This window comes from Heterodontus francisci, chromosome 11, assembly GCF_036365525.1.
Source record: "Heterodontus francisci isolate sHetFra1 chromosome 11, sHetFra1.hap1, whole genome shotgun sequence".
Classification (NCBI taxonomy): Eukaryota; Metazoa; Chordata; class Chondrichthyes; order Heterodontiformes; family Heterodontidae; genus Heterodontus; species Heterodontus francisci.
In genome coordinates, this window is record NC_090381.1 from 88,560,567 (window position 1) to 88,584,120 (window position 23,554).

General features: G+C 42.5%; 1 protein-coding gene across 6 annotated transcripts; it reads right to left on the reverse strand.

Moving 5' to 3' along the window:
• Positions 1-1,300: 1,300 nt before the first annotated feature.
• LOC137374920 (antihemorrhagic factor cHLP-B-like) lies at positions 1,301-23,554 on the reverse strand. Of its 6 annotated transcripts, none has more exons than XM_068041507.1 (8): positions 23,214-23,554; positions 20,535-20,645; positions 19,178-19,262; positions 18,133-18,284; positions 14,191-14,304; positions 10,817-10,933; positions 9,371-9,457; positions 1,301-2,066 (listed from the first exon to the last, which is right to left on the reverse strand). In XM_068041507.1, exons 1-8 carry the CDS (start codon positions 23,445-23,447, stop codon positions 1,740-1,742), a joined length of 1,227 nt encoding a protein of 408 aa, XP_067897608.1. In that variant the 5' UTR covers positions 23,448-23,554; the 3' UTR covers positions 1,301-1,739. The 6 variants fall into 6 exon arrangements, with proteins under 6 accessions (XP_067897608.1, XP_067897607.1, XP_067897609.1 ...); XM_068041506.1 differs by having other exon boundaries at positions 10,784-10,933; XM_068041508.1 differs by lacking the exon at positions 10,817-10,933.

The following is a 23,554-nucleotide window of genomic DNA, read 5'->3' on the forward strand; positions in this document are numbered from 1 at the left end:
TCAGCAATGGAATTCCAGATGGGCATGATCCCAATGCAATTGGTGCAGTTCAGGGCAATTAGGGATGGGGAATAAATGCTGGCCTAGCCAGTCACACCAACATCCCATGAATGAATTAAAAAAACGGTTGCTGGTGTGTGCTGGGCTGGGCTGGGCTGAATTTATGACGTTACCTGAATTTTTCAAATGCACCTTCTAGCAGCTAGGCACTTCCTTCCAGAAGGGATGTTCCATATTTTGGGAGGAAAGAATAGATGATGTGGACATATTTCATTGCTGTTTTTGAGACCTTGCTTTGCGCAAACTGGCTGCCATGTTTCCTACATTACAATTGTGCCTGCAGTTCAAAACTACTTCATTTGCTGTGAAGTGCTTTGGGGATGCCCTGAGGTTATGTAAAACACTATATAAATTCAATATATCTATTTCTTTGACTCTTCATTTTCTGGCCTTAGGCGTCTGTTTGCAGAGAACAATGAGAACCATTTTCTGCGATATTCAGAGTGACAACTCTCAGGGTCTGTAGAATCTAATTGATTTAGCAGGAATGCCCTCCCATGAATCAGTGGGCACGCATACCTGGGATGCAACTGAGTCAACTTAAATTCCAGTAAACAGTTTACCTCAATTGAGATTGCTATTATTCCCAGTGTGAAAATCTGCAATCCTGATATTGCAATTTAAGTGGCACAAAGGAAGATGGTTGTGGTTGTTGGGCACAATGACTCCAACCAGTGAAGAGTTTTCTCCTGATTCCCAATTACTTCAATTTTGTTTGGGCTCGTTGATGCTACACTTGGTCAAATGCTTCCTTGATGTCAAGGGATGTCACTCTCATCTCACCTCTGGAATTCAGCTCTTTTGTCCATGTTTGGATCAAGGCTGTAATAAGGTCTGGAGCCGAGTGGCCCTGGCAGAACTCAAACCATGCATCGATGAGCAGGTTGTTGCCAAGTAAGTGCCACTTGATAGCACTGCGCGACACCTTCCATCACTTTGCTGATAATCGAGAGTAGATTGATGAAGCAGTAATTGGCTGAGTTGGATTTGTCCTGCTATTTTTGGACAGGACATACTTGGGCAAGTGTTGTGTAGATGCCCATGTTGTAGCTTAGACTCCAGCTAGGCCTCACTTCTTGTCACTCGGCATATTACCCCACAATCCTACCTCCAGGTTGGCATTAAGAAAGGTTTTACAATTATTTTTTGAGATGATTGCTAACAGAGAAATTAGTAAGTGCAATAGTGTGACAAGTGGGATTTGTTTCATAATTAGGCATATTTACAATAAAATAAAAGGTTAGGGTTACAGCACATTTATTTGAACCAATGTTTTGGAAAAAAGAATTCCTATATACACGTACAAATACAGCTAACATTCTGTCACTATTAAAATTCATATTCAGATTTTTATGATAACCAAATGTCAAATGTTAAGAATTTAATATTAATAGTTGCCACTTATTTCAAATTATTTTTCATATTGAAATTTATGTCTATGGACAAATTAAATACAGAAATTCAGAGCAATTCTTCAACATCGTTTCCAATACAACGAATGTACCATGAGCGTTTTCTAGCAATTTCTGTTAACTTGTTTGCAGTTGAAGGGGAGATTTTGGAGCAGATTCCCCATTTGGATGGAGAATCATGATCAGCTTGTGCCCAAATTTACAATAAGTGCCTCTGCCCTGCCAAGTCTCAGGCACTGAAGAAGAAAGTTTGCCCCATCCGTTCTTTCACTCTATTTCTCTCTCTCTCTTATTTGACCAGTGAGTACGCAGAACATATCTGGGTTGACCTGGGCAGGTGTGTAGATGCGGAGGGAGATTTGGGAAATTGTGATAATGAATAGTTGGGGGTCTGAAAGGTACACGTTGGCTCCGCATTTGTTGTTCCTCCGATGACTCTGATGAAGATGAATCTTTCTTCCTTGACCATTTTATCTTCCAACGTTTGGATCTGGAAATAGATCTCTTGCGCTTGGGTCTAAAAAGCTGCTCTTTATCTGGATAGTTGTCCTCATGAGGCTCCACTTGCCCACTTAGTCCTCTAGCTGTCACACCCTGCAGTAACATTAAAAATCAGCTTGTTGACTTTCAAAATAATGGAATCCCTACTAAAGGAGAGAATAGAATAACATCTAGAAAATAAAAATATAATGAATAGTCAGCATGGATTTAAAGGGGGAAAATCTTGCTTGACCAACCTTACTGAATTTTTTTGAGGAGGTAACAGACAGTAGACAATGATAATGCAGTAGATGTAACTTATCTGGATTTTCAAAAGGCCTTTGATAAGCTGCTCCAAATAAGACTAATGAATAAGGTCAGAGAATGCAGAGTGAAGGGAAAGTGGCAGAATGGACTGCGAGCTGGCTTCAAGACAGAACAACAACAACTTATATTTATATAGCCCTTAATTGTAATAAAACATCCCAACGCACTTCACAGGAGCATTGTAAAACAAAATATGACACCGAGCCACGTAAGGAAATATTCTGTCAGATGACCAAAAGCTTGGTCAAAAGAGTGCCTTAAAGGAGGAAATGAGATTGAGAGGTGGCGAGGTGTAGCGAGGGTAATCCAGAGCTTAGGGCCTGGGCAACTGAAGGCCTGGCCACCAATGGTGTAACAATTAAAGCCAGAGATGCACAAAAAAAACAGAATTGGAGGAGGGTAGATATCTTGGAGGACTTTAGGCTGGAGGAGATTACAGAGATAGGAAAGAGGCAAGGCCATGGAAGGAATTGAAAACAAGGATGAGAATTTTAAAATCAAGATGTTGCTTGACCAGGAGCCAATGTAGGTCAGCGAGCACAGGGACGATAGGTGACTTGGTGCAAGTTAAGACACTGGCAACAGAGTTTTGGAATAACCTCAAGTTTACAGAATGTGTAATGTGGGAGACCAGCCAGGAGTGCATTAGAATAGTCAAGTTTAGAGGTAAGAAAGGCTTGAATGAGGGTTTCAGCAGCAGATGAGTTGAGACAGGGGCGAAGTCGGGCAAGGGCATGGAGGTAGAAATAGGCGGTCTTAGTGATGGCACGAATTTGAAGTCAGAAGCTCATCTCGGGATCAAATGTGACACCAAGGTTGCAAACAGACTGACTTAGTCCCAGCCTGTTACCAGGGAGAGGCCTGGAGTCATTAATGAGGGAACAGAGTTTGGAGTGGGGACCGAAAATGATGGTTTCAGTCTTCTCAATATTTAATTGGAAAATTTTCTACTCATCCAGTACTGGATGTCAGATAAGCAGCCCCATAGTTTAGTAACAGTGGAGGAGTCGAGAGAAATGGTGGTGAGGTAGAGCTGGGTGTCATCAGCGTACATGTGAAAACTAAATCTGTGCTTTCAGATGATGTCACCAAGGGGCAACACATTGATGAGAAATAGGAGGGTGCCAAGAGTAGATCCTTGGGGGACACCAGAGGTAACTGTACAAGAAGAGGAAGAAGAGCCATTGCAAGTGATTCTGTGGCTACGATTAGATAGACAGAATGGAACCAGGTGAGAGCAGTCTCACCGAGCTGGATGACAGTGGAGACTTGTTGGAGGAGGATGGTGTGGGCAATGTTTTTTTATTCATTCTTGGGATTTGGGCGTCGCTGGCTAGGCCAGCATTTATTGCCCATCCCTAATTGCCCTTGAGAAGGTGGTGGTGAGCTGCCTTCTTCAACCGCTACTGTCCATGTGGAGTTAGATACATCCACAGTGCTGTTAAGAAGGGAGTTCCAGGATTTTGACCCAGTGACAGTGAAGGAACGGCGATATAGTTCCAAGTGAGGATGGTGTGTGGCTTGGATGGGGAACTTGCAGGTGGTGGTGTTCCCATTGTCCTTCTAGGTTTGGAAGGTGCTATCAAGGAGCCTTGGTGTGTTGCTGCAGTGCATCTTGTAGATGGTACACATTGTTGCCACTGTGAGTGGGTGGTGGAGGGAGTGAATGTTTGTCGATGGGGTGCTAATCAAGCGGGCTGCTTTGTACTGGATGGTATCAAGCTCCTTGAGTGCTGTTGGAGCTGCACCCATTCAGGCAAGTGGAGACTATTCCATCACACTCCTGACTTGTGCCTTGTACATGGTGGACAGGCTTTGGGGTGTCAGGAGGTGAGTTACTCACTGTAGCATTCCTAGCCTCTGACCTGTCCTTGTAGCCATGGTATTTATATAGCTATTTCAGTTCAGTTCTGGTCAATGGTAACCCTCAGGATGTTGATAGTGGGGGATTCAGTGATCGTAATGCCATTGAATGTCAAGGGGAAATGGTTAGATTCTCTCTTGTTGGAGATAGTCATTGCCTGGCAATGGTGTGGCGCGAATGTTACTTGCCACTTATCAGCCCAAACCTGGATATTGTCCATGTCTTGCTGCATTTCTACACAGACTGCTTCAGTATCTGAGGAGTCGTAAATGGCACTGAACATTGTGCAATCATTCGCGAACATCCCCACTTCTAGCCTTATGGTTGAAGGAAAGTCATTGATGAAGCAGCTAAAGATGGTTGGGCCTTGGACACTACCCTGAGGAGGTCCTGCAGTGATGGCCTGGAACTGAGATGATTGACCTCTAACAACCACAACCATCTTCCTATGCGCTAGATATGACTCCAACCAGCAGAGAGATTTCCCCCTGATTCACATTGACTACAGTTTTGCTAGGGCTCCTTGATGCCCATAGCTTTTGAAGTATCCAGTGCCTACAGTTGTTTCTTAATACAGAAACATAGAAAATAGGAGCAGGAGTAGGCCATTCAGCCCTTTGAGTCTGCTCCGCCTTTCAATACGATCATGGCTGATCATCCAAACTCCCTAACCTGTTCCTGCTTTCTCCCCATATCCCTTGATCCCTTTAGCCCTAAGAACTATATCTAACTCTTCCTTGAATATATTTAATGATTCGGCCTTAACTGCTTTCTGTGGTAGAGAATTCCACAGGTTCACACTCTCTGGGGGTAGAAATCTCTCCTCATCTCAGTCCTAAATGGCTTACCCCTTATTCTTAGACTGTGACCCCTGGTCCTGGACTCCCCTGCCATTCGGAACCTCCTTCCTGCATCTAGTCTGTTCAGTCCTGTTAGAATTTTGTAGGTTTCTATGAGATCCTCTCTCATTCTTCTAAACTCTAGCGAATACAAGCCTAATCGACCCAATCTCTCTTCATACATCAGTCCTGCCATCCCAGGAATCAGTCTGGTGCGCCTTCGCTGCACCGTAGCAAGAACATCCTTCCTCAGATAAGGAGACTAAAACTGCACACAGTAATCCAGATTTGATCTCACCAAGGCCTTGTATGATTCCAGCAAGACATCCTTGCTCCTGTACTCAAATCCTCTCGCTATGAAGGCCAACATACCGTTTGCCTTCTTAACTGCCTGCTGCACCTGCATGCTTACTTTCAGCGACTGGTGCACAAGGACACCCAAGTCTCGCTGCACCTCCCCCTTTCCCAATCGATCACCGTTAAGATAATAATCTGCCTTTCTGTTTTTGCGACCAATGTGGATAACCTCACATTTTACCACATTATACTGCATCTGCCATGTATTTGCCCACTCATACAACCTGTCCAAGTCACACTGGAGCTTCTCTGCATCCTCCTCACAGCTCACACTTTCACCCAGCTTTGTGTCGTCTACAAACTTGGATATATTACATTTAATTCCCTCAGCTATATCATTAATATATATTGTGAATAGCTGGGGTCCTAGCACTGATCCCTGCGGTACCCCACTAGTCACTGCCTGCCACTTGGAAAAAGACCCGTTTATTCCTACTCTTTGTTTCCTGTCTGCCAACCAGTTCTCTATCCATGTCATTACCTTACCCCCAATACCATGTGCTTTAATTTTGCATGCTAATCTCTTATGTGGGACCTTATTGAAAGCCTTCTGTAAGTCCAAATACACCACATGCACTGGTTCTCCCTTATCTATTCTCCGAGTTACATCCTCAAAAAATTCCATTAGATTTGTCAAGCATGATTTCCCTTTCGTAAATCCATGTTGACTTTGTCCGATTATGTCATTGTTTTCCAAGTGCTCTGCTATTACATCTTTTATAATGGACTCTAGCATTTTCCCCACTACTGATGTCAGGCTAACCGGTCTATAATTCTGTTTTCTCTCTGCCACCTTTTTAAAATAGTGGGGTTACATTAGCTACCCTCCAATCTGTTGGAACTGTTCCAGAATCTATAGAATTTTGAAAAATGACCAGCAATGCATCTACTATTTCAAGGGCCACTTCCTTAAGTACTCTGGGATGTAGATTATCAGGTCCTGGGGATTTATCGGCCTTCAATCCCATCAATTTCCCTGACACCATTTCCCTACTAATACTGATTTCATACAGTTCCTCCTTCTCACTAGACCCTATATTCCCCAACATTTCTGGGAGGTAATTTGTGTCCTCCTTTGTGAAGACAGAACCAAAGTATGTATTTAATTGGTCTGCCAATTCTTTGTTCTCCATTATAAATTTCCCTGTTTCTGACTGTAAGGGACCCACATTTGTCTTCACTAATCTTTTTCTCTTCACATATCTATAGAAGCTTTTACAGTCAGTTTTTAGTTTCTCTGCAAGCTTACTCTCGATTTTCCCCTTCTTAATCAATCCTTTTGTCCTACTTTGCTGAATTCTAAACTGCACCCAATCCTCAGGTTTGCTGCTTGTTCTGGCCATTTTATATTTCTCCTCCTTGGATCTAATACTATCCCTAATTTCTTTTGTAAGCCATGGTTGAGCCACCCTTCCTGTTTTATTTTTGCGTCAGACAGGAATGAACAATTGTTGTAATTCATCCATGCGCTCTTTAAATGCTAGCCATTGCCTATCCACTGTCAACCCTTTAAGTAATGTTCCCCAATCTATCATAGCCAACTCGTGCCTCATGCCTTCATAGTTTCCTTAATTTAGAACCCTAGTCTCGGAATCAACTCATTCACTCTCCATCTTAATAAAGAATTCTAGTATGTTATCACGCAGAGTGAATCAAATTGGCTGAAGATTGACATCTATGATGCTGGGGACTTCAGGAGAAGGCCGAGATGGATCATCCACTCGTCACTTTTGGCTGAAGTTTGTTGCAAATGCTTCAGCCTTATCTTTTGCACTGATGTGCTGGGCTCCCCCATCATTAAGGCTGGGGCTATTTGTGGAGCCACCTCCTCCAGTTAGTTGTTTAATTGCCCATCACTGTTCTCAACTGGATGTGGCAGGACTGCAGAGCTTAGATCTGATCCGTTGGTTGTGGGATCACTTTGCTCTGTCTATCACATGCTGCTTTTGCTGTTGTGCATGCAAGTAGTCCTGGGTTATAGCTTCACCAGGTTGGAACCTCATTTTGAGGTTTGCCTGGTGCTGCTCCTGGCATGCCTTTCTGCACTCTTCATTGAACCAGGGTTGATCCCCCAGCTTGGTGGTAATGGTAGAGTGGGGGATATGCCAGGTCATGAGGGTACAGATTGTGGTTGAGTACAATTCTGCTGCAGCCCCACAGGGCCTCATGGATGCCTAGTTTTGCATTGCCAGATCTGTTCGAAATCTATCCCATTTAGCGTAGTGGTAGTGCCACACAACACAATGGAGGGTAACCTCGATGTGAAGACGGGACTTTGTCTCCACAAGGACTGCACGGTAGTCACTCCTACCAATACTGTCATGGACAGATGCATCTGCAGCAGGTAGATTGGTGAGGACAAGTATGTCTTTCCATCACCACCTGCCACAGATCCAGTCTAGCAGCTATAACCTTTAGGACTCTGTCAGCAGCAGTGCTACTGAGCTACTCTTGGTAATGGACATTGAAGTCCTCCACCCAGAGTACATTATGCACCCTTAGTGCTTCCTCCAAGTGGTGTTCAACATGGAGGAGTACTGATTCATCAGCTGGTTGAGGTGGGGGGTGGAGGGGAACAGTCAGCAGTAGGCAGTACTCAGCAGGAGGTTTCCTTGCCCATGTTTGGCCTGATGCCATGAGACTTCATGGAGTCTATAGTCAATATTGAGGACTCCCAGGGCAACTCCCACCCGACTGTATACCACTGTGCCACCACCTCTGATGGTCTGTCCAGCCGGCAGGACAGGACATAACTGGGGATAGTGATGGCAGTGTCTGGGCCATTGTCTGCAAGGTATGACTTGGTCAGTATGAATCTGTCAGGCTGTTGCTTGACTAGCCTATAGGACAACTCTCCCAACTTTGGCACAAGCGCCCAGATGTTAGTAAGGAGGACTTTGCAGGGTCGACAGGGCTGAGTTTACCATTGTAGTTTCAGGTGCCTAGGTCGATGGCAGGTGGTCTGTCCAGTTTCATTCCTAATTGACTTTGTAGCGGTTAGATACAACTGAGTGGATTGCTAGGTCATTTCAGATGGAACCACATTGCTGTGAGTCTGGAGTCACATGTAGGCCAGACCAGGTAAGGACAATAGATTTCCTTCCCTAAAGGGCATTAGTAAACCAGATGGGTTTATACAAAAATCGACAATGGTTTCATGGTCATCATTAGAGTAGCTTTTTCAATTCCAGATTTATTAATTGAATTCAAACTCCACTTTCTGCCATGGCGGGATTTGAACGCATGTCCCCAGTACAATACCCTGGCTCATTAGACCAGTGATAATTCCACTGCATCACTACCTCCCCTCGAAGGCTACAAGCACATCGAGAAGGACAAGGAGGGAAATTTTACTTTCATCACAGTCACGTAGGATGTCATTTGTGACTTTGATAAGAGCTGTTTTGAGTAGTCAACAGGGGGTGCGATGATGGCAACTGTGGAATCAGGGGCATCGCTGAAGAATTCTGAGTATTGTAGGCCTGGCACTTGCTCCATTCATCGTCAACTAATTTTTCTGAGGGGTTCTTCAACAGGCATTAGTTCCCATATGCAAGGGGCCTTATGTATAACTCTGATAAAGGCCAATCCTTCTTGCTTGATCATTTTATCAGCAGGCACCGATTGGGCACTTCCCCCAAAATGGGTCCCTTTTACCCCTGTTTCCATCTGGAAAACAGGCACAATGAAGACCAATTTCTACCCTACATGAGAAATTTCTGGACATCCTACTAAAAAAGCTGAACTATAGTCCAAAACCAGATGTGTTTCAATATCTACATTGTAAGGGTCACAGAACTGAAAAACACTGGAGGACAGCATTAAAAGGAAATCAGTCACACAGATGTTAAAAAAAGTTCGATAATCTCACAACATGAAAGAGAGCACAGTTGGAGGCAAACTATAGAATGGAAGAAGGAACCATAGATGTGAAACACTTAATGAATGAAATGATAATGTACTGAATTCTGGACTTTTGTGAAGACTGAATGAACAAAAAGAGTGATGCAGACTCAGTTCATTGCAACTACCTTTGTTGCATAAATGTCACAGGTCACCTCAATCACATCATCATCAGGACTCTCAGAATCGAATGATGCCATACAGAAACCCAAATGCTGCAAAGGAAGGAATATTGTGATACATTTTGGAAATAAATTAATCATAGATTATAAATTTATTGCACTTGTCATTTTATTAGATTCAGTATATACCAAAGTGGCCATTAAATATATAGGATTTTTGAGTTTCTCATCTGAATAATGATGTTGAGAAGAGGCAGCAAGTTAATGGTGAGGATTACCACACATGGAGACAGGGAGGAAGAAAGTTTGATAGGGAGCCATCTTGGTTCACTTTATGTATCTGCTTACAGGCACTTATAAAGCATCAATGGCACAGGCCTTGAATTAGTACGCCAGCCTGCTGTGTCAGTCAAGAAAGGGGGAAGAAAGGGAAAATAAAGGCGAGTAAAATTTTTTAAATTACAAAAGGTTTGCTGAGGTTCCAAAGAAACATCTGTGCTAAATAAATAGTACTCTTTTACTTCTATTCCCTGAAACAAAACCTTACATTTTACTTTAGTGGAGACGGTGACGGGAGAGAGAAATAGCTTCAGTGTCAGGTTCTTAGCTACTTCATATAGAGTCCAACTCAAAGACTCATTTGTACAGATAATTGGGTGGAAATCCATCTGAGCCCATAATTGGGCCCTGAACCAGCACTGTGCTGGCAACACAGGCACTAACTAGGAGGCTAAAATTGGGCCTCAGGCATCATTTCATTGTTTATGGGGGGAAGCGGGCAACTGTTATTCCTCCACAGGTTATTCATCCCATTCTGGGAGAAGAATATCAGGCCAATTGTCTCGCCAGCAGTGAACTTCAGGTATGGAGAGCCAGTGGATGGGGGGCAGGTGTAGGGTGGGGCAGGTAAGGGGTGGAGGGAGGGGAGAGTGGAAGATGTACTAATCAGCAGTCAACAACAACCCTCGGGAGCACTGTGGAGCCAGGATGAACACTTCTGCTTCTTTTTTGATGGCACCCACTTTCTAGGCTGCATCACCACCTGGAAAACCTGAGCAGAATAGGCCCAACACTTGCCCTGCTCAGCACAGCCTAATTTCTCAAAAGGAACCTGAACCTCAAACAGGTTTCATTACATATGCAAGGTGCCTAATGCCTGTTTGACCGAACTGTCCCAGACACCTAAAAATTATTCAAAGCCAAAATGGTATTGGATGATTTTCAGGCCTCTACAGGTGTAGGACATAACCTTGCAAAATTGGTTATTTGTGTCTGATAACACAAACGACAATGACTAATTTCTACCTCCATATTTAGTGGAAGCATACACACTGTGCTAACATTAGGTAAAGTGATACCTGTTTACTCCATCTGGCAGAGTCCAATAAGTCTGCACTGCTTGGGATTGACAATTTTTACCTTAAGACATCTCACGTTGAATATTGCTCTTACATTACCAAAGTCTTCAGGCAAGAGTTCAGAAATGCTAACAATTTTAATAGGATGTGAACAGATTTGTTTTTTGGAAAAGCAATAAAGAAGTGAAAAGTTCAGATCATCTTCATCAGACTGTAAAATGAAAAGAAAAAAGAAAGGTTTGCATTTTTATAACAGCTTTCATGGTCACCAGACATCTCAAAGTGCTTTACAGCCAATTAAGTACTTGTTTGAAGTGTAGTCACTGTTGTAATGTATGAAACATGGCAGCCAATTTGCACTCAGCAAGCTCCAATAGACAGCAATGTGATATTGATCAGATCACCTGTTCTTTTGGGATTCTGACTGAGGAATAAATATTGGCCGGGACACCAGGGATAACTCCCTGCTCTTCTTCAAAATAGTGTCATGGGATCTTTTACATCCACCTGAGAGGGCAAACGGGGCCTGTGTTTAATGTCTCATCTGAAAGATGGCAACTCAGACAATGCAGCACTCCCTCAGTATTGCACTGGAGTGTCAACTTTGACTTATATGCTCAAGTCCTTGAGTGAGATTAGATAGACAAAAGGGGTGTAAATACATTCCAAATAGAAAGGTACAGAGCAGAATATGAATGGAAGTAACCAGCAAGGCAATGGAGGAGACAATTAAGTTTAGAAGTTGTTTAAGCCAACACACAGGCCAAAAGGCCACAAAGTGTTCAGGAGGAAGATGAGATATAGTTCCTGAGGTGTGCATTGCTATGTTTGGGACAAATCTGTACTTTTGTATATTAGCTATCTTCTTTGCCCTCTTTGCTTTGCTCAGTCTATAAAAGGGTTGTCCTTTTTTCACAATTCTAACAGGATTATAGAAGTTTACAGCACAGCAGTCCATTTCATTCATCGTGTCAGTGTTATTTATCCATTCTTCCCATTCCATACTCCAGAAACATTCTGTGTGACAAAATCTATCCTCAGTCTCTCAGTAATGATTTTAAACATATAATGTATGATCATATTCAAGAACATTACCTGTCTCTTCTGTTTTCTGATACTGATGGGTGGTTTATATATTCCAAGCATTTCTTGTTATTTCCAATTTCAAGCATTTGCTCTCTTTTTGATTCCGACCACTAAAAATATCAAAGTTATGGAAATGCTCCCTCTACTGGTATGAAACTGGTACTGTAGGAATCCAATTTATTCTACCAATCCCATAGATATTGAGGGGGTTTTCTCATTCATCTGCCGTAACATTGGCACAAGAACAACAAAAGCCCCTGCGAAAATGACATAAATGGATGGAAAAGCCCTGCGGAAAGTTACTGCTTTACTGCTTTTATTTGGAGTTCCACATGTACATGAGAGAAAACAAGGGGACACTGGATCCCAGGCTTGTAAAACTTTACACTGATAATTTATATAAACCAGGAAGTTAACTATACAAAAAGCCAAATAATGGATTATGGCAAAATCTCAAAAATAAAAGCTACATGGCAGAATCTTTTATGGAATAGAAGGAGGCCATCTGGCCGATTGAGTCCGTGCTGGCTCTCCGCAGAGCAATCCAATCAGTCCCACACCCCCACTCAATCCCTGTAGCCCTGCAATTTTATTTCCTTCAAGTGCCCATTCAATTTCCTTTTGAAATCATTGATTGTCTCTGCTTCCACCATCCTCATGGGCAGCAAGTTCCAGGTCATTACCACTCGCTGTGTAAAAAAGTTCTTCCTCACATTCCCCCTGCATCTCTTGTCCAAAATCTTCAAAACAGGCATCAATAGTCACCTCCAACATACTCCAAAGTTCACTTCTTGGTCACCACTTACTCCTAACCTATTTACAAGGATGCACAACTATACCTCTCCACAACCACATAGGACTTCATGCTCTCTGACTGGCTGCCTGAACTTTCTTCAGCTCAGCATCAGAAAGACAAAGGAATCCTGTTTAGCTCCCACTAGAAACCGCGTGCCTCCAGTAACAATTCCATGTCCATCCTTGGCTATTCATGCAGACTGACCCTGAAGTTGCACAATCTCTGAGTCATGTTTGGCTAAGCTGAGCTCCAAAATCTCACATCAGGTCCATCCTTAATACTACTTACTGTCATCGCCAGAATATTGCCCATCTATATTCCTACCTGCTCTCACCTGAAACATTTATCCACGCCATCATCATGTGAAGGCTTAGTTATTCAAAGCTCACCTCACCAGCTCCACCCTGCAGAAAGTCCACCTCATTTACAATCCATATCCTACCCCAAGGAAATTCCCATACACCCATCACCCCTGACTTTCCTAAACTCTGGTACCTCCCAGTGCATTGATTGCAAAGTCCAGTTTCTCAGTTTTAAATCCCTCAATAGTCTTGCCTCACCCTTCCTCCCCAATGTTCTTCAGCCTCACATCCTAGTGCATAACATCCATTTTTCCAAATCTGGTTTTCTGTCATCCTTCTTCAGTTTCACATCCTTCTGCCACTGTGACTCTGCACTCTATATTCTCTTCTTAAACCTTTTCACGTTTCTACATCTCCCATCAACTTCAAAAGTCACCAAAACATACCAGTGGATGTGTTTGCAGTCACAACCCCTATCTTGCCTTCTATTCCTGTTGGACTGCCCTGGTTAAAGCCACCTTGAGTCGTTTTGCTATGTGAAAGGCATTACATAAATGTAACTCATTATATTATGAATGAGTTGGTCAAAGAATGTTTCCACTTTCGAGAGAATCTAAAACTTAGAGACCATGAATACAAGATAGTTATTAATAAATCCAATAGTGAAATGAGGAGAAATTTATTTATTCAGCGAGTAGTTAGAATGTGGAACTCACTACCATTGGAAGTGGTTGAGGCAAATAGTTTAGATGCTTTCTAAAGGAAACAAGACTCATTTATGAGAAGTGTTCAAAATCATGAGGGGGTCTGGACAGAGTAGATAGAAAGAAGCTGTTCCCATTGGCAGAAAGGTCAGAGAGCATCGACAAGGTGAATGACAAAAGAAGCAATGGCAACATGAAGAAAAACTTTATTACTCAGTGACTGGTTAGGATCTGGATTGCATTGCCTGAGACTGTGGTAGAGGCAGATTCAATCGTGGCTTTCAAAGGGGAATTGGATAATTATCTGTAGAGAAAAAATTTGCAGGACTACAGGGAAAAGGCAGGGGAGTAGAACTAGCTGAGTAGCTCTAGAGCCACAATAGGCAGAATGACCTCCTTCTGTGCTGTAACCATTCTATGAAAGGGAATAGAAAGGTATGCTGCAAGACTGAGATGTGGTAGATAGAATGGGAGGAGACTCCCGTGGAGTAGAAACACTATCACAGACTAGTTGGGGTGTTTCTCCGCTGTATATTCTATGTAATTCTATGTATAAAGCTGTTGTTCCAACAATACTTACTGCAAATTCATGAGGTTTTGGAACACAGGCTGAAAGTACTACTGTGAAGTCATCTTTGAAGCAATTAGTTTCCTGGATAACAAATTCCACTAATATCCTCTGGCTTGATACAGACTGAAACACACAGGAAGTTGTTTATTTATTTAATGGTATATTGTCTTTCCTCTCCTCTCCTAGGCTACCCATAAGCTTCTGATAGCCGAGTCAAGAATAGCAAACCCAGTCCCTGAGGGAAACCCAATGATACTTGTAACCCAAGAGAAGGATATTGCTCTTGATCTCCAGTTTAATGCCACTTTGTTAACCCTTTACCTGTAGGGAGTTAAGGGACAGATATTGTGTGACCGCTTCCATCCGGTGGGAGGCATGTTCACCAATCAGAGCGGGCAGGAAATCTGGCATCTCGCCCGTGGTGCTGAGGGTGATTTTTTATTATTATTAATTTCATGGGATGTGAGTGTCGCTGGTAAGGCCAGCATTTATTGCCCATCCCTAATTGTCCTTGAGAAGGTGGTGGTGAGCTGCCTTCTTGGACCACTGCAGTCCATCTGGTGTCGGTACAACACAGTGCTGTTATGGAGGGAGTTCCAGGATTTTGAACCAGCGACAGTGAAGCGACAGCGATATAGATCCAGGTCAGGATGGTGTGTGGCTTGGAGGAGAACTTGCAACTGGTGGTGTTCCCCCCCGTCTACTGCCCCTGTCCTTCGAGGTGGTAGAGGTTGTGGGTTTGAAAGGTGCTGTCGAAGGAGCCTTGGTGAGTTGCTGCAGTGCATCTTGTAGATGGTACACACTGCTGCCACTGTGCAACAGTTTTGGAGGGAGTGAATGTGGAAGGTGTTGGATGGAGTGCCAATCAAGTGGGCTTCTTTGTCCTGGATGGTGTCAAGTTTCCTGAGTGTTGGAGCTGCACTCATACAGACAAGTGGAGAGTATTCTATCACACTCAGACTTGTGCCTTGTAGATGATGGACAGGCATTGAGGAGTCAGAAAGTATGTTACCGCAGAATTGCTAGCCTCTGACCTGCTCTTGTAGCCACAGTATTTATGTGGCTGGTCCAGTTCAGTTTCTGGTCAATGGTGACCCCCCAGGATGTTGATAGTGGGGGATGGTAATGCCATTGAATGTCAAGGGGAAATGGTTAGATTCTCTCTTGTTTGAGATGGTCATTGCCTGGCACTTGTGTGGCGTGAATGTTACTTTTGGAAATTAAAATGGGGAAGGGCTGTTTGTTGTGGGTCAAGCATTAGGTTGATTTTCATTGGACATTAACGTATCTCCTGATGCAATAAAAATAATTTTAAAAACTTACCTGTGAGCTTTGTAGAATAGCCTGCAGTGGTCCTTTTAACTGGTTATGCTACTCTGTGCCAAGTAAAAATGGGCATGCATGTGCAGCACAGTATACACTCCAATAAGTGGCACTTCAAAACAGCATTGGAGTCCTACTGATGACATAAGACCCCAAAGGTACCCACCAAAGTATCACAAGATCAGGGCAGTAAGTGTCCTCACTGCAATTATTACCATTCCATTCCTGTTTGGCATTGAAGGTGAAAATTAGCCCCAATTTTTCTATAAATGACTAATTAGTCAGCATAATACTGTTTTCACGGAATTTTCAGTATATTTTGAACATCATCACAATTTTGCAAAAATGCCAACTAAAAGGCGTCTTCAGCAAATCAGTACAATGCCACTACAAATAGAGCAATCATTCCCTCCACTGCAAAAAAACTGAGAAATATCAGATTTGTCGCAAAATTTCAAAATATACAGGTTGAAGTTCCTCAGAGTTTCTCTGAATCGTCTACTGTAATTTTGGCATGAAATCTGCAAGTATAGCATTTCTGCTATTTCTCCAGGGATTGCCTGGATCTTCTGGATGACTGGCAGACCTCCAATGGAAATATAACCCCTATGTTTCTACTGAATCTGTTGTATGATTGCCTTTAAAAGTGATGTCCCTTTAAGAGCTCAGTATGCTAATAAGCAAAGTACCAGGATGCAGTCATGTGACTCCAAGCCAGGGTCACTCTGCAACTGTAACACCCAGAGTAAGGTTCTGTAAATAGTTTGTTCTGAACTGTACATACTACGTTAGCTATTAATAATCTGTCTATGATCTTCAGCATAACTGGACTCCACGCATCTCATTTATGTTGCATCAGAGAATTCATTACAGAATCATTCAAGTTAAACCAAAAGTTTGACCAGGAGACTCATGAGACTAGTCTATAGTCATAATAGGGGCTGAATTCAGAGGATGATTAAAGAGGCATTGTCTCCTAATAGAGATACACCTCTGATCCAAGTGAGCTTGAGGACAGTGTATTGCTTTATCATAAAAATATGATATTGGCTCCCAAGGAAAGTGGCTGGTTCAGGAATATGACTTATCAAAATCTTCCAACACCTCCACTGGCTCAGGAAGACATCATTCTGTACATCACATAACCCATAGAAAGGCAAGAAGCAAAACACTGCAACAAAGCTAGAGGCTATAAACACAATAGAGTTACTAATAAATCCAATGGGGAATTAAGGAGAAATTTCTTCACTCAAAGAGTGGTTAGAATGTGGAACTTGCGACAGGAAGTGGCTGATGAAAATAGCTTAGGGATGAGAAATTCATTCCTTTGGTGCTGCCAGCTGCTTCCTGCTTAGCTCATGCAATGTTCCATCATGAAAAGGGTGCACACAGGGCATCCCCAGTGTGTGTCAGAAGGCTGGACTTCAACGCTATCCTGACGTCACACAACCCAACCAACTAATGTGATGCCAGGATACCAAATTTGGACCATGCAGGTCCAGGCAACATCTTCATAAATCACTCTGCAAACAACTGGTGCATGGATGCAAGATGAGCCCTGAACTCGCGTTCCTTAAAGGACCAGGCACCCAAATTTCAGGTTAAGTGATTTTTAAGAAATTTTGCTATTGCAATGTATCTGGAAGTAATCGGGAATGTTTTTGGAGTTCCTCAATTTGCCAGAGAATGGTGCTCTGTCCTGGCACAGAGGACAGCAGATTTGACAACCTATCTACACAATGGCTACAACAGGCAGCAGTGGTAGTATGTCAGGGTCTGCAGCATGACAGGGGAGATTGAGCTGAGGCTGCAGAGAGGGGAGGCTCTGTGCTATGCCCTCTGCCAACTTAATAGTCAGACTTCTCCATGCTCTTTGACAGCAACAGGAGGCTGTCTGGCAGGGAGACAGTGGCGTCGTGCTAATGTCAGTGAACTAGTGATCTAGAGGCCCAGGCTAATGCCCTGGGGCAGCTGGTGGAATTTGAATTCAATTTATTAATTAATAAATAATTCAATGAATATAATAAAATCTGGAATTGATGGCTAGTCTCAGTGATGGTGCCGTGAAACTATCATCGGTTGTTGTTGAAAACACATCTGTTTCATTGCCATCCTGGCCTAGGTGTGACTCAGAACCACTGCCCTCTGAAATGACTTAGCAAGCCACTCAGTTGTCAATGGCAATTAGGGATGGGAAAAAAATGCTGGTCTTGCCAGTGATGCCCATATCCCATGAAATAATTTTTTAAAAGGCCAGCCAATGCACCCAGCATCTCAGTATGCATGCCCATCAATGCTGTCCTCTATGCCCATCCCATTGAGATCCTCATTTAAGTTCTCTGTGGCAGAACTGTTCTGATGAAGGGTCACTGACCTGAAACGTTAACTCTGTTTCTGTCTCCACAGATGCTGCCAGACCTGCTGAGTATTTCCAGTATTTCTTGTTTTCATATCTAAAAAATTGGTATTGGCTGGAGGTCCCAGAGCTGATTAATGACAAATTACACACTGTTTTCTTTAAAGTAATTCTGAATTCCGTTGCAAAGTGAATAGGGACATATCACTTTAAGATCTTGAAGATATGTAGGCTTTCTCTGCTACACCACTTGATTATGGAAAGAGACTTACCTTTCTTAAAGTTCTTGTGATATTAAAAAGTGAAAAATAATTGGTATCATTGCTCTCGCTGTTATATTTTTGAATAGCAACCTGAACAGCACGATCCACATCTCTGCTGTTCAATGGTATCATGTAAATGCATCCTTGGCATGGATTTTCCACTGAAACAAAAACACAAAAACCTGTTCATGTTTAAAGCAGTGACAGGTTAAAAACAAATTCCAATGCATCAAAGTCCAAAATTTAGGCACAACTTAGAAATGCTAGATCTGCCCCAACCCTTCTGATTTTGTCACGGAAATAAATCTTTCAGAATTTCCTCCGGCCTAATTATGGCCCCTGGCATCAGAGGAGGTGGGGCGTAGTTTAGAGAATTCCAACATCAGAAATTTCTTCGGCCTAAGGGTCCACTATATATAACTATCCACGATATAAGTCACGTCAGTGGAGTTCACATGGTGGCTCAGGCCTGACCTGGACCCACAAAAAAGTACTGGAAGTATGAGTAATTGGAAAGCTTTTCCTACCACCATCCCGATCGTGGGCACTCAAGATGTGTCCGTACTGGCATGGGCTGACATGCTAATAATGTTCAAATTGAGGGATGTCTGCTACTCACACCAGATTAAACTTTTGAGGACTTTTGGCAAATCTTTTTGACTAGGAAGACCAAATAGATGTATTATGTATTGTGTATGTGTCATGTATTACAATCTACCTCGAAATGCTTTTTTCAAAACAAGCAAAGGTTTGCCAGACACTTCAAAAACAATTTTGTTCTCTGAGCTTGTACCTAAAAATCCATTTCAGTTTGGATCCTTTCAGCTATCAGAGAACACATTTCAATCCAGTAAGTCTGGTCTGGATTGCAAATCAGGTCCCAAAGGTGAAAGTTCAAGGTTTTAATGGCTCACACTTCACTCTCTTGGGATTTTGCCATGATCGGAACCTCTTTAATTAGACTACTGTCCTGTAATTCACTGAGACTTATCTGGTGACATCTATTTTAAACCACATGTAATAGCATATTATTCCCATCGAAAAGATGTTATACCTGGGTATTCCGAACACTGATAATCCTTCACATTCTGGAAACCTTTTGAGATGCGAATGATGATTTTACATTTACCAAATGCTTTCTAATGAAAGTACATAAAGCATAATATTTGATTAATGTCAGTACTGTCAAACAAATCATCTACCAGATTGTATCATAATTGGGTTGATAATCATAAAACTGGAATGACCACAGTGCTCTAAACTCAGCCTCAATAACTGCTCCACGTATATATCAATAACCATCCTGCTTAGCCTCTAGTCCCACACTGTAACAAACAATTGTAATAATCCCATGACATTCAATGCAATTACCAGTTAGATAACCCTGACATTAACACTATAGCAACTACTCCAATGACCTTCACACCTTTAATATAGCACCCAGTCCAATAACCTTCACACCAACTCTACAATTACATGCCCAATCACTATCACGTCCACACAACAGCAATTAGTTGAATAAACCTCGCAACTACACTCCACCAAAAGGTAATTGGAAATGTACCTGAAGAGGACTAATTTGCAGAGACTAAAATGGAGAGTTCTTTCAAAACGCTGGCACATGCATGATGGGCCGAATTACTTTTGTACTGTAAGATTCTATAATTCCATGACTCTACAACTAATCCAATAGCTCTCACGTCTACACTATACCAAAAAGCAACTGGACATGTACGTGACGGGGACTAATTTGCAGGGTTATGGGGGAAAACGCTGAGGTGTGGGGCTAAATTGGACAGCATTTTTTAAAGAACTGGCACAGTACAACAGGCCAAATGGCCTCCTTCCTCTGCGCTGTAAGATTCTGTGATTCTACAACTGATCCAATAACGCTCACATTTACACCACAGTAACTAGTCCATTAACCATCACACCCAAACTACAACTAGTTTAATAACCTACTGTGGTACACCATGACAACCAGCACATAAACCTCACATCTCCGCTACAACATTTAGTCTAATAGCCCTCATATCTACATGATAAGAATCAACCCAATGACCCTTGCATGTACACTACAACAACCACTAATAAACTTCACATTATGCTCCACACAACTAGCCAACTGTGTCAAACAGCCCATAGCTCTTACATTTAAAAAGTAAATACTCTAATTCTGAAATAAAATGCAGAATGCAGGAAATACACAGTGATCACTCAACATCTATAAAAAGACAGATTATTGGCATTCAGCTAAGTATAACCCTTCATCAGATCTGATGATATAGGTAGCCTTTATATTGAAAGTTGTTAAACAAAAATAATAACCAGCCTGATTCTGAGACACCTTTAAAATGTTTAATATTCAGTAAGAATCTGAGAGAAGATAATGTAATTGATTAGTTCTTTACCATCAAGTGAAATGGTCGGATTTCACACCTTTTCAATGGTTTGGAGCTCCTGACATGACATCTGGTTTCAAAAACTTCAAACTCCAAATAATAGCTGAACTCATACTGCTCCTGAAATCATTTAAGAAACTGAAATAAATAAACCAAACCAAAACTTTTGATGTTACTTTCCTTCCTATTACTTACTTTACTGTGGTACAGAATGGTTTATATTTTTTAGGCATCCGCCTTGACTCATCAGTATTTACTTGACTCTGAGTCAGAAGGCTGTGGGTTCAAGTCCCACTTTAGAGACTTGAGCACAATAGCTAGGCTGTCACTTGAGTGCTTTTTTGAGGAATTCTCTAAAGTCAGAGGTGTCATCTTTCAGATGAAATGTTCAACCAAGGCCCTACCTGTCCTCTCAGGTAGACACAAAAGATCCCATGATCCCACTTGAAGAAGAGCAGGAGAGTTCTCCCTGGTGTCCTGGTCAATATTTATCCCTCAACCAGCATCACTAAAATAGATTACCTGGCCATTTATCTTTGCACAGGGCTATACAGTCAACCATGGAGCAAGGGTTAGTTCTATGAACAATGCTGTGTGGCCCACAGCAATGGACTCCAATGGCAGCTGCAATGGGAGTGCTGCCATCTTGACCCTGGATTTGAGCATTTCCTTGGGCTTGAAGGATAATGTGGATAGGGGCTTCAAGAATGTCACACTACTCCTGCTCAGAGCAGTGTGAGCGCTGAGGGTCAGCACCATGGGATGCCTGATTCCCTTGCCAGTCTCTCGGCCAGTTCCCTGATTAGTTTCAAATAGGCAGCCGGGCCAGATGGCCCCAGCCAATATTGAGATGCAGCATTCTGCAGTCCAGCCCTCTGCAGCCAGAGATCCATGAGCTTAACCAAAATGGCCATCTCAAATGTCCTCAGTGAAAGTTCAAGCTGTAGCCATAGGGGAACCACCTCCTACGAGTCCCAGAATAAGAAAATAAGCACAAAAGCAGGCATTAGGGATTTGCACAATAGTGATTTTTAGTTCTCAGCTCTTAATTTTTGTAATTATGAAATTAAGACTGATGAGGCATCGTGATGTTTTTGCCTTTCCTTAACTTAGCTATAGATCTTAACATTCATACAATATAGAGGACAGAACACAAAATATAGAGCACAGATCAGGCTATTTCACCCATTTAGTCTGTACTGTTGTTTATACTCCACACAAGTCTATTTGCCATGATGTGAGTGAAACATCCAAGAAGGTGTACACTTTTAGGACACTCATATGGTGGGTATAAGGACCTCAGTGAGATTGGAGGAGGGACTGTTAGTACATTGGGAAGGTGAGGGATTATTCAACTAAACTTATCCTTGATTATTTGCTGCCACACAACTCAGGGAACTGATGGGATTGATGCCCGTTGCATTTCATCGGCAACCTCATTTTCCTGCTGATCTTCTTGCTCCTTCTTGTCCACTTCTTCCTCCTCAGGTGTCTCTAAAGATTTGACCCCACTGCAGTGCAATGTCATAGAGCATGCAACAGAAGATGATTAATCTGGAAACTCTGTTGGGGCTGTACAGCAAAATGCCCCCAGGACTGTTCAGACAATGGAACCTCTGCTTCAAAAGATGGATGGCTCATTCTGTTAGAGTTCTAATGGAGCCATGGCTGACTGTAATTCTCCTCAGTGCCATTGCTCAGGTTTCTGACAGGAGTCATGAGTTAGGGAAAATCCCTTGTTTCTGAGCAGCCAAGTTGACACTTGATGGTCTAGGTGGAAGAGAGAGGTATTGAGGCCTGGCACAGGTTAAAGACATCATGACAACTGCCAGGGAACTGTGCATGAACCTGAATAATGCACACAAATAATGCCTGATGTTGCGTATGAGCTAGACATACAGGGATTGCAATCCCTTCCAGTTCACATAAATTTCAAGCTCTTCACATAGAGTATGTAAGACAAGGTGCATGCGGTCAATGATGCCTGAGGGAAGGCTATTATCCAAACCAAGCCAGCAGCTCTTTGGTGCTGAAAAGGAGAATGGGGTCAATTGGTTCCTTTTGGAGTAAAGCATTTCCATCACATCTTTGAGTGGTTTGAGGACTGCATGATGTCACATATGTCATTTGTTGTACTTTGGAATGACCCTGTGACAGAGAGTAAGGGTCACCATCACCTAAACAGCGACGGGCAACACTGCGCACACTCTGATGTGGGGATTCAGTTGGTGTTGCAACAGGTGATGCAGCTCAGTGCCAGCATCCCTCATGAAGTGGAAGGGATTCGTCCACAGCTCCTCTGTCAAATTTAGGTAAGAAAAGATTCCTAAATATACATATTGTGTAGGGCCTTGCCCGCTTTCCCCTCCTGGTTAAAGTTCAAGCAATTCTTTTTATTCCGTGACTAGTTGATTGAGGCAAGTTTCAAACACAAAGTCCCACTCTCCCTGTGGTAACTTTCAAATCACTGCTAGCCCTGCTCCAAGTTACATTCACATTAGGATTTTGTAAAGTTACTGAACCAGAGGAGAACAGCAAAGGTTTTGTGAATAACTCACACTTCTACAGGAATCAGAATGAAAATGTGCTTCTGAGCCCTCTGAACACAGGTTGTTGAAAAACATCTGAGCAATATTTCCATAGCTATAGACTTATTACCTCCCTTCCTTGTGTAAATCTTCACCTCACCTGCTTTTCCTGGGCATTGTTGATCCTATTCAGTCTGTACTTGTATCCCTTTCTTCGAGCACCATTGATGTAATTAACTGCAAGGTCAGCAGCATTTACTGCTCCCATTGCATCACAAGGAATTGCAGAGAAGGTGACAACTTGGCGATAAGCAGGAACCGGCGAGTTAAAGAGCTGAATGCAGGTCACTAATATGACGAACCGATTCATGATGCTGAAGGACTGGAGCAACATAGTCACAGATTCAATTTCAAGAAAAAAATATACAGGACAGAAAATTACATGGGTAGAATTAATAATATTTCTTACAGCATTTTTCAGCCAGGGACAGTGGAAAATAA